This window comes from Mustela erminea, chromosome 11 (assembly GCF_009829155.1).
Source record: "Mustela erminea isolate mMusErm1 chromosome 11, mMusErm1.Pri, whole genome shotgun sequence".
NCBI lineage: Eukaryota > Metazoa > Chordata > Mammalia > Carnivora > Mustelidae > Mustela > Mustela erminea.
The window spans coordinates 79,249,024-79,260,926 of NC_045624.1; the positions used below are offsets into that span (position 1 = coordinate 79,249,024).

Genomic DNA, 11,903 nt, shown 5'->3' on the forward strand with positions numbered 1-11,903 from the left:
GACATGCTAACATGCATGTTACTAGCATTTGGGGGAAAACCACTCTAATCTGTCACATACTTTTTCTTTGCTTTCAAAGTGTTAGCTTTGTTATGAGGATATTTTTAGGATGACTTCTCAAGTTAAAGACTTACTAAATTTTATTTCAACAAACAATCATGAATAAAATATCATAGGCCCTGAAATTTTCTTTCTACATTCTATTTGGTCCTATCTTACCATTTTAAGCAAATAAAATTATGAAAATTTATAGCTGCTAAAATTTTCTTCCTGTACTTTTATTCATAATAATGAGAACTTTGTGAATATATCTCCTCGTTATATATTCTGTACATTGAAGGTCAGTGTTGACTGAATGAAAGGGAGTTGGAATATATGCAGAGGAAATTTAAGTGATTATTTCAAGCTATCAATGGCATTAATTTTTTAAAACAAATGTTTCTTTTAAATTAATTATATCCAGGACAGAGTTATGAATGAGTAGTTCTGGCACAAAATATGACTTAATAATATTAGAAAAATAAATGAAAAATCTTAAGTGAAGATAATATGTATTTCTTTATAAATGCAACCTCTGTAAATGTAACAAATGAAGTATATCTCCTTATTTCTTGAATTCACCTCAACTGTACAGAAATTTAGACTTAAAGTCATTCCTTTGCCATGTTCCTGTCCCTGAAGAATGTCTATAATTTCTTATCCAACTCTCTTGCTCTCTCACATTTGGCGCAATGCCAGTTATCCACATGCTCGTGGCTTCTGGCTTTATCTACTAGTGTCTCTGAGCCTCTTTGGATATTTTGCTTATGGATTCCTCAAAACAAACCAACAAAAATGATAAAGCTAGAAGAAAAAAAATCCAACTACAACTGTATAACTAATTCAAGGATATATTCTGCCTGGTTGCTTTTAGCACCCTAAGCAAAGTGTGACTGTGAACTGGGATGTGAGTATTGGAATATATATCTCATTCTTATCCATCCTCATCCTCGCGCGTGTTATTTTGTTTTATATGCAATGACGCATGTTATAGTGATTCTATAATACAGTGCATCTGATATTTGAATGACTTTCTAACAAAATTATACAACTCAGTTATGAAATGAAGCAGTTAATTCCATCGTTAGTCATGTGCTGTCCATGAGGCAAATATATTTCACATTATTTAGTTGTGTAGACGTTTACAACACAAATAGGAGAAATGCTTGAGTAAAACCTAAGAAGATAAAAAGCTTGGGAAACTGTTGATGTTTGTCTTACCAAACAACTAAAATCTGTATTTCTAATGTGGTAACTAAAAACTCAAATCAAGTAATAAGTATCTAGCCCATGAGCAAAACTGCTGAGAATAGTAGGTTTCATAAAACGTGAAGGCAATGCAGTATGCTTAACTGAAACTTCAGTTAGAATTTGTTCTGATAAAAGGAATTATGTAGAAAACTATTGTAATGATGCATTTTAACTTAGAATTATTTACAGTGGATTTGTTTTTATATATTGGCAAGAGTCAAATGATTCTTACTTTCTTTCATATAAGCTGTTTAGTGTAGACAGTCTTTGGGGGCTGAAACTATTAGGGACAAATGCTGGAAGAAAATAGAGTTTTTGTGTTCATGAATTAAAATTATTAAATATAGGAACAAAATATCAAGGAATTCTGTTATTCATATAAATGCCCAATATTGTTTCTTTCTCTTAGTGTTTTTTACTGAAGCTTTATTGAAGAATCAGAATCTTATCCTGAGTGTTTATTGCATTTCATAGCTTTATTTAATTTAAACACCTAAAAGAATTTTTAGATATATTCACAAATTAATTCACTGTGCTCTTCATGGATTTGACAAGTGTTTATTGAGCATTTCCTATATTCCAGACACTATACAAGATATTGGGGGGAAAAGAATATATAAGACACATCAAGAGGCCTACATTCTAGTGAGGCATAATGTCAAATGTATAAGCAATACATTAATACAGTAGGATGAGCAATATGGTAGAAACAGGCACAGGGGCTTTGGTGGCACTAGGAATCACTACACTAACACAAGTTTAGTCAAGGAAGGCATCAGAGAGGAAGTAGGCAATAGTCAGGCACCTGGGAGGTGAAGCAGGAAAGGAGATGCAGAATTTAGTCAAAACATTTCCAGGCAGAGAGAATGGAAAAAAGTTGGGCAGGCTCAAGAAATTACAGGTAGGTCTCTGTGATTTTACAAGCAATGAAGCCCATGAGACATCGAAAAGCAGATTTCAAGCTGGGGGCTTAGTGTGACAGATTTCCAGTGCAGAACTGTTCCCACTGTTACTGTGTCTGTACAGAGAGCCTATGTTGAGCATGACAATAATAAGTTACATTCACCTGTCAAAACACCCTGCAGATGCTCTATTTTTTTTTTAATTATAACCACACTTGACCATCTAAAATTAACATGACATCCGTCACCCTCAGAATTCAGTGCTATAACAAATGAAATGTAATATATGGCTTAAAAATCAAGTTGGTTATTTATATTCAGAATATTGAAATAGATACCACTTAAACTTGTGGCTAAGCTAATACATTTATTAAATATCATGTCTTCATAGACCTACAAAACTGAAAACTTGGATAGTTCTATTCTTATCATTGAAACTCTAGAAGATGTTTTTTATTTATATGAAACCTTTCTCTTTTTAGTCCATGAAAATATGATTTATCCAGGTTTTTTTATACTCTGTAAAATACCAAGGTATTGATTCACAAATTTACCCTAATTATATCAAATGGTTATAATTTTAAAGTTTTCAGTTGAGATACCGTACATATGTACTTTATGTATTGCTGTAAGTAGTATCAATTATAATGATGCTGAATGGCTCATTTAATTACTATTAGGTAATAGTTGATGATTTTTCATAAAAGTTTTTTTTCCCCCCTTAGGAGGATTTTTTACCAAACATGACTATTATCTGTGATTATGAATTTATTTTGTTCTTTACACTAATAATAAGCTATGAAAGGAGAACCTTTCCCTTCTGAGGAAAATCTAACATTTCCAACAGAAACACATTTGGTTCCATTTACACAGCATCAGGTTTTTAGCACCTGTCTGGTTTCTTTGAAGTTTAAGTCATGCATCTCATATTGTGTTATTTGAATTGTTCACAAACTATTTTCTTTTATCTGAATACAAAAAGGGAAATTGGGTAAAATTGGTAATATATCATCTTTTCCTTTGTGCAGATAACGTGCCTTGGATGTGGTATTATTTGGTATTATAGGGCTGCCATCTAGTGTCTCCAAGGGGTACTTGTTTGTTAAATTTATGAAATTGATTAAAATGAGTAGAACTTTGATAGGGTGTTTCAGATTGGGATAAGTGCAATAATTGTTGTGAACTAATAAGAAGATTATTTTCTCATAATAGTAATGTTTTCAAATAGTGAAGTTCTAGAAGTCTTTTAAGATATTAAGCGAAATCAGATATTAAAAACTTAATAGAAAATTGTCATGATTTTTAAGAAATTTATTTTTTTGTACCTGTTGTGCATTAAGCATTTGGCCAAGTCCATATAAGAAAAATAAGTTTTGCTTAGAATAATTCTCCAGGGGTGCCTGGGTGCTCTGTTGGTTGAGCGACTTACTGCCTTCGGCTCAGGTCATGATCCTGGGAGTCCTGGGATCGAGATCTGCATTGGGCTCCCAGCTACATGGGGAGTCTGCTTCTCCCTCTGACCTCCTCCCATGTTCTCTCTCACTCTGTCTCTCTCTCTCTCAAATAAGTAAATAAAATCTTTTAAAAATAGGATAGTTTTCCAAAATGGCCTTTATATTTTATATGGGGAATATAAGTTAAAAAATAACAAAAACATTTCAGAAAAATCCTCATTCTGGTAGTTCAGTAGTCAATGACCTACCTCTTGTGGGTCAGCTCATTCTTTTATGCTATAAAGTTGATGTTCCCCAAGGCCTTTTAATGAATTTAACATGACTCTTATCCATGTTCAAGTAGTGCAGAATGCCTCCCGCAAACAGTTTATATCCCTAACCACTAAATGCATTTTATCTCAAAATATGCCTTCACCACACACAGATATAACCTTCTGATGAATAGAACATTAACTGGCTCTGATATAAATTATGTTGCTCTTTTTCCTTCTGTTACCAAAGAACATGCTTGAATAAGAGTTCTAATGTAATTTTTTCTATCAAATTATGTTTTAAGTCCAGAGATAAAGCATCTTTGTTTTTCTTTTCTGTAACTTTCCTTATCACACCTCTCACTTAGCGTACATTCTCGAGTGTATGGAATGAACTCAACAAATCCAGTTTTGTTTTGTTTTTTAACCTGTTAACTGGAAAATTTTCAAATCCAAAAAAAAAAAAAGAAAGAAAGAAAGAGGAGTAAAATTTACACCTTTATACCATTTACCTGAATTCATCAATTGTTAATTCTAATACTTTGCTACATTTACCTCTTCTTTTCCTGTTTCTCTCTTATTACATAGATGTATAGTTTAAAAGCAGATTCCTTTGTGGGAAAACCTGGATTTTATTTATCTTTTCCTGTATATTTTTTAAATATCCCTAGTGGATTTTGTGAACAAAAGAAGCTATTTACACTTACTTGTCTTTGTATAAATGAACGTTAGTTTGTTATTATAATATTTTTAAAAGCTTATTTTTCCTAAGCCTTCAAATTCAATCGATATCTCATTTTTTCTATTTTTAAATCTGCTATAACAAAAGCAATTATCTTCACTTTTTAAAAAGTAAGTCAGTTAATTCAAGTTGAAAATAAACTTCTCTTATAAAGTGTCCTGTTGACAGCACATTTGATTACTTTCTCAAATTTTAAACCATACAAACATATCTGGTTTATTCACTTTTTTTTCAAAGTTTTAAAGGCCTTATCTTAGGGAAAAAAACCCTTTATAAATATTGAAATAATTTTAAAAATCTAATAAAATTTATAACATGAGGATCACCTGGGTGGCCCAGTTGGTCGAGTGTCTGGCTCAGGTCTTGATCTCAGGGTTGTGGGATCAAGTCCTAAGTGGGGCTCCGTGCTCAGCAGGGAGTCTGTTGGAGATTTTTCTCCCTCTCCCTCTGCCCCCCACCTCTCTCTGTCTCTCTAAAATAAATAAATAAATCATTAAAAAAACTAAAATTTATAAACATGAAATCAAGTTCTCTTAAATTCTGTTTATGTACTTGGCTGGATTTTTATACCCGTAACTTTAATAATTCAAATTCTAAAATCAATTATTCATTTAAATGTACTAAATTAGAGATACAGTTAATTTGAATTCTCTTAAACTTTAAAGCACTTCAAATGCCATATGTACATATTCCATATTTAACAGGAAAACATTAATACATTGAGCTCAGTATCCGCTCTATATTTTTAAACCGACCAGAGTTGTATGATACTCCTTATGAGAATTGTACTGCCCTAAATTGCGGGTGCTACTTCTATTGATCTGATACTATCATTTGCTTCTTTTAGAGATTTTTGCCAAAGACAGGACACCTGAACTGCATATGTCCAGGACAATGCCTCTGGTCCCACTCATGGGCACTGGTTATCTTTTGCTGTCCCTTGGACAAAAGAGAACTCCCAAGTTCCTATGCTTGAGAGGTATTAGTCTTTCTGGAGTTCCCTTTAACTTTATTTTATTTTTCTATTATATTTTTTCCTCTTCCCATAAGCTATTTTAATGTTTTTCTGGTTATTTCCAAGGACACACATTGTCGTTTCTTGGGAAACCCTGCGTACATTTGTGATTCCTTGATTTGATTTTCAGTCTGGGTCCGCCACCACGTGTTATAACTAACTTCGTTCATTCTGTTAACTGATTAAATTATAAATTCTCTATATCATTCCCATCTATGCCACAACTTACAAATTTAATGACAGTGAATTGGATTATTTACAACTTTGTCAGACATTGTGGTTCCTATACTAAAATCATGTTCATGGAAGCAATCTCTTGTTCCAAGAAGGATTTGAGTTAGCTGTCTTGCATATAATACCAATAATAATAATATAAAAATTAATAATAGTACCCTGATGATATAAAGGATAAAAGAAGTTTAGTAAAATAAAATGAACCAGTTTACTTGTCAAATACTCATATCGGTCTGGGGCACGTGGGTGGTTCATTCGGTTAAGTCAGGCTCTTGATTTCAGATCAGGTCATGATCTCAGAGTCATTAGATCAAGCCTATCTGTGGGCTCTGCTCTCAACAGGGAGCGTGCTTGAGATTCTTTCTCTCTTTCCCTCCCCCCAGTTTGTGTGTGTGTTCTCTCTCTCAAATATATGAATACATCTTAAAAAACAGATTCATGTAGATCTTATGAATATATATGCCAGCTGTTGTTTGAAGTGCTTCACTCTTTACAATACTTTTGAGCGCTAGTCCTGTTTGGGAATGGGGAAACCGAGGCACAGAAAGATTAAGCAACTAGCCCAAGCTCACACAGCTCATAAGTGGCAGTGGATATTCCAATCCTAGCGATCTCACAGTATCATCCATGCTCTTGTAGTAGTATTCATTTCACAAGGTCATATACACAGTATATGTTTGATGTCACTGTGGCTTATAGATTGTTGTCAGATCCAGAAACAAACACTGGCTTCTTTTTAACTCCTTTTTCCATGTAGGTAGTGAATTGTTTACTGGACTCTACAGTGATTACTGGGGCAGAGACGCTGCAGTCTTCCGGAGCATGGGGCGACTGGCTCACATTCGCACCGAGCATGACGACGAGGGTCTGTTGAAAGGTAGGGTTCAGGAGGAAGGAGCATGTAAGTCGGAACTGAAAACAAGTCTAGAACTCATGGGAAATTTGCTGGTTTGGTCATAATAATGATACAAATGTCTTTTAAAGTTTTTACAAATTTCAGAATTTTAGTAATATTCCTTAATTAAAATATTATTCCTAAATTAAATTATATTAAAATATAATTTTATATCAGCATGAACTGGCTTTATTATAAAACCAAATTGGCCTCATAGCAATACTTAGTAATCAGGATTTAAAGGAAGAAAATAAACCAAATATGTGAAAAGCAAAAAAAAAAAAACCAAAAAACCCTTTTTATCCAGTAAGTTGTTTTGTTCTCTTGTCAGTTGGTATAATTTTGGATCCATTGATTGCTTTGCTTATTTTAATGGGATCACATTGTTTTTAGAGACGAATAAAATTCTAGGAAAATCACTAGTCATTTACTGACAGAATCCTTGTAAGCAATGATGTTTATGTTTTGTCACAGTGGTCTATCCCAGGGATTGAAGTATCACTTAATAATGAATTTTTAAAATTATTTTTAGCCTTTTTATTGAGCTTTAGAGTACATAATCATTATTGGCAGCATGTTATCATTAAAATATTTGACATAGTATATTAAGCAAGGGTTGTTCACTCCGATCCCTTAGACTACAAACACAAAGACTTAAAATAAATTTTCTTTTTTAAAATATTCTATTTATTTATTAGAGAGAGAGAGAGTACAAGTAGGGGGGATGCACAGAGAGAGAGAGGGAGCAACAGACTCTCCACTGAGCAGGGAGCCCAACATGGGGCTCGACCCCAAGACCCTAGAATCATGACTTGAGCCAAAGGCAGACACTTAATGACTGAGCCTCCCTGGCGCTCCTAAAATAAATTTTCTACATTAAAACTAAAATGGTCTTCCATGAGCTGCACTGGTCTATGAATTTGAAAAGGTGATAAACTTCTCTACTCAACTATTTTACATGTATTTATGTTGACTTTTTACATACATGGGAGGAAATTTATGGAGATGATCACCATCATGCCTCTAATCTGTTCTTTGAATGCAATGTTAAGGCATGTTGTTTGACATTGTTTTTTCCTTTCTTGACTCTTATTTTCCATTTAAATTGTACTCTCCTAGATCTAAACAAAACTGTTGGTTTGCAAAGAGAGTAGGGATCTCTACATGACTTTACCATTGATAGAAAAATCTCAAGGAAGAGCCTTTTTTGATACTGAAGCATCCATGTGATATGCAATTTATTAGAATAACTTAGCATTTTACTTTTCTTCTACTTTTCTTTATATCTGTAGAACCAAAATTTGTAGGTTCATATCTGATTCCCGACAACGAAGACCGAGATGACAACAAAGTGTATTTCTTCTTTACCGAGAAGGCCCTGGAGGCAGAGAGCAATGCACATGCAATTTACGCCAGAGTGGGGAGACTCTGTGTGGTGAGGACCGCCTTTCTCTCCCGTTCCGCATGCTTACCTCCCGATTTACCGTCAGGTCTTGGTGATTGTATTGTAGGCTTTCTACTTTAAGATATTTTCTGGAAAAAATAAATAGATAAATAAATAATAAATAAATAATAAGGAAGATGTTCTAGGATTCTACAGGTAATCTTTAGACTTAACATCTCCCTAAGGTTTTATCTTAGAAGAGCTGTGCCTTTTGTGTGACCTTCCTCATTTTCCAACCCCTACTAAGAAGAGCTAGTCTGTAGTTAGGCTGTACTTCCTCCCACACAGAAGTTTGAGCTCCCCTTTTAAAAATTAATTTAACCAAGGTCTTTTTAGTTTCTTTAGTCCACATACTAAGTAATGTATGCTATGTTTCAACAGGTCATTTGATTGATTCTTTAGAAAAAACATCTGTGTTTGATTGGGTATTCAGATAGGCTGTTAGTGAATATTCAAAACCAACTGACGTAGCAATATATATTGAGAGAATGCTAATAATATTGCAAATATAAAGTTTGATATTTAAGAACAAGAGGAAATTTATATATACATATCTATGTCCATGTATTTACATTTGTGTGTGTATATGTGTGCAAATAATATGTACGAACTGTGTATGTATGTATTTTAAACTGTTTTTTTCTTTTAGAAAAAAAGAGTGGTTGTTTTCTGTATCTCCAAGATAAGCAGATTATTTATCATTAAAATAATAATAAAGTTTATTGTATTATAAAAGCCACTATTTTATATAGAATAGACCACTCTATTAACATTCTTTAATGTCTGGAAAGTATATTTAAGGGCCCAGAGTGAAAGTATACTAACAAGGCAGAATGTGCAAGCCTCAAATAGTTTTTATGGGGAATTGCAGGTATGGTATTATTTGAGGATTCGGCTACACTTTCCAGATTAAATTAAAAAATTGCAACTGTTCTCATCTGCATGTTTAATAATACACAGTTAGTTGTGGTTAGAAGTCCTTTAGGTACTCACTCACCTGCTTTGGTTCATTGCAGAATGATGTAGGAGGACAGAGGATACTGGTGAATAAGTTCAGCACTTTACTAAAAGCCAGACTGGTCTGCTCAGTACCAGGCATGAATGGAATTGACACCTATTTTGATGAATTAGGTAAATCTTCTTGAGAGAATTAAGTTGTGCTCTTTGATATGTATTCCTCTCTCTACCACTCTCTATCTCTAGCACGTATTGAAACTTGCTTCCCACAATGAGCAAGTTTCTCTTCTTTTCACTGTGGCCTGGTCTGCATGGTGGGGTCAGGGCAGTTGCAGAACAGGCGATCATCTCCGTAGCTGGCAGTCAGCACCTCGTTTCTTCCTTGTGGCCCAGCTCAGGGTCATCCTGAACAGCCAGGTGTTTCACTCTGTTGTGATTTGGTCATGGCCATATGACTGTGTCTGGACAGAAATTGATGTCTTACATCTGCAGTGGGTTCTAAGCTATTTTATGTCAATGTATTTTCTTTACGCACAAAGAGGACTAAAAATACTCATCTAATGGTCTTTAATTTTCCAGAGGATATTTTCTTGCTGCACACCAGAGATCATAAGAACCCAGTGATATTTGGACTCTTTAACACTACCAGGTAAGAAATTCATAGGATCTATAAAAACATGATGAAACAAAATACGCCCTACTCCTTCACTGTGTAAGTTGGAAATACTGTTGACCCACTGTCACCGTTTATTATTTTATGTCACCAATTTCTCTTTGTTCTTTTATGTTTGCAATTGTTCTTTTACTTTTAAAGCCATGATCTCAGTTCAGATCTTTATTTGTTTCTGTTTGAAGCACCCCAGGCTCGGTCTGTGCTCAGTATCCTAATCCCCTTCCCCTCTGACCTACAACAGAATGATTTGCTTCTCACAGTTTATAAGGTATTTGTTCCATGCTGTAAAGGCTAGCATAATTCTTTTAATTGTCACATAGTTTTCCAAGTCACGTTTTCAAGGCTCTCTGTCAACTGTTAGCCACTCGGCTTTGGAAGTTTTCCTATAAGATTATGCCTTTACAGAATCTATTTCTAACTCATTAGGGTTCGTTCCATCACTATGATTTTATTTGCCCACTTGTTTTGCTTCAAATGACTCTCTTCCAACTCTGACTTTTATCAGTTCTCTAGTGCTGGTCGGTTGCCATCCGTAAGAAATATTCCTTGATACCTTAATCACAGAGCACTTCGCTTACTCATTTACTCAGGTGGTCCTGCTCCCATGTACCTTCATAGCAAACATGTATTTGTGATTTGCCTACCATGTTTTAAATTTAAATAAGCTGTTCAAGTTTAGGGCATATAATCTATTATTTTTCTCTTTAACATGTTTGCATTTTGCCCATCAAAAAGTGTTGGAAAAATATGAAATATCATTTCACATCCATGTGTCAGTATATGAATGAAAAAATATCATTAGAATCAGTTTGGGTTGAAAGTTTACATATATAATTTCCTGAGTGTGTCTTTCCAAATAGGAGAGAGTGGATGTGAGATGCCTGGAATGAGAAATCAAGAATATTTCTTTGGGTGTCAGGTGGCTCAGATGGTTAAGCATCTGACTCTTGACTTTGGCTAAGGTCATGATCTCAGGGTCTTGAGATGGAACCCCATGTTGGGCTCTGCTCTCAGTGCAGTTGGCTTGAAATTCTTTCCCTCCTTCTCTCCATTCTTTTACTTTCCCTTGCACTTGTGCTTTCTCTCTCTCTCAAATAAATAATTCTTAAAAAAAAAAAAAAAGAATATGCCTCATATCTCTTGAAAGGGATAGAATGATCAAGTTCCCTTCCTCTTTTGCATTGCACTGAACTTAAACTATTATAATCATGTTTGCTTTGTTTGCTCAGGGTCTCTCCATAAAGCTTCTGTTTGGTTTTTTTCCAGCAGAAGATTTTTTATGCTCACTTTGAGAAAAATAATAAAGTTCTTTCAATAAGTATTGTGCTATTTTAAGGAGACCTTTTCTTCAACAGAGAGACATGGAAACAATTTTGCTATCAGCTCGTCATTGATGCAAAAGAAAGTAGTGAATGTAGATTAGTAGTTGTCACAGTCCACAGAAAATCCTTTTGTTTTTTAAACTTCATATTTATTCTTAGGCTGGTGAAGAATTTATATAGGTTGTGTTCTAATTCCATGGCTTTATATAACAAAGAAAAACTACGGGATCACCAGAATAGGTTTTCTGTGGGTTCGTATGGTCACTTTATAAGCTACTTTCCTAAGTGTTCACATAATGGATCTGTCTAGATTTCAAAGACAACATGTTATTTTCTTCCATAATTTCAATTTGACTGTTCAGTTTATACATAAATCTGTGGAAAAGGCTTCCCAGCTGTTACCTGACGTAAAGGTTGATATTTGTAGCGTGGTGATCAAAGGTTTATTGCCACTTTGGTTGGGAGACCATCTCTGGTTTTCTCACTATCGCAGGCATTTCCAATTGCTTCAAGGTGTGTTACAGCATGTGTGAGTTGATGTCCTAGGACAGGAACATAACTGCTGTTCTACAGGTGTCTCCCTGCGTAGGACCTTCTACATTTAAAAAGAACTGTACATTGTGCAGAGCACGTTCCCAAACATTAATTATTTTGATTCTCACAGGATACTGGGGACATGGTAGAATTCATTCACATCATGCAAAATTAAGGAAAATGGTCAAAT

General features: G+C 34.4%; 1 protein-coding gene across 1 annotated transcript in view; it reads left to right on the forward strand.

The window, feature by feature from the left end:
• The window catches only part of SEMA3E (semaphorin 3E), a 253,189-nt gene that overhangs the window by 205,055 nt on the left and 36,231 nt on the right, over positions 1-11,903 (forward strand). Inside the window, exons 6-9 of the mRNA XM_032306024.1 lie at positions 6,646-6,765; positions 8,076-8,218; positions 9,244-9,358; positions 9,764-9,833. Coding sequence (XP_032161915.1) covers positions 6,646-6,765; positions 8,076-8,218; positions 9,244-9,358; positions 9,764-9,833 — 448 coding nt within the window. The remainder of the gene's footprint in view (positions 1-6,645; positions 6,766-8,075; positions 8,219-9,243; positions 9,359-9,763; positions 9,834-11,903) is intronic.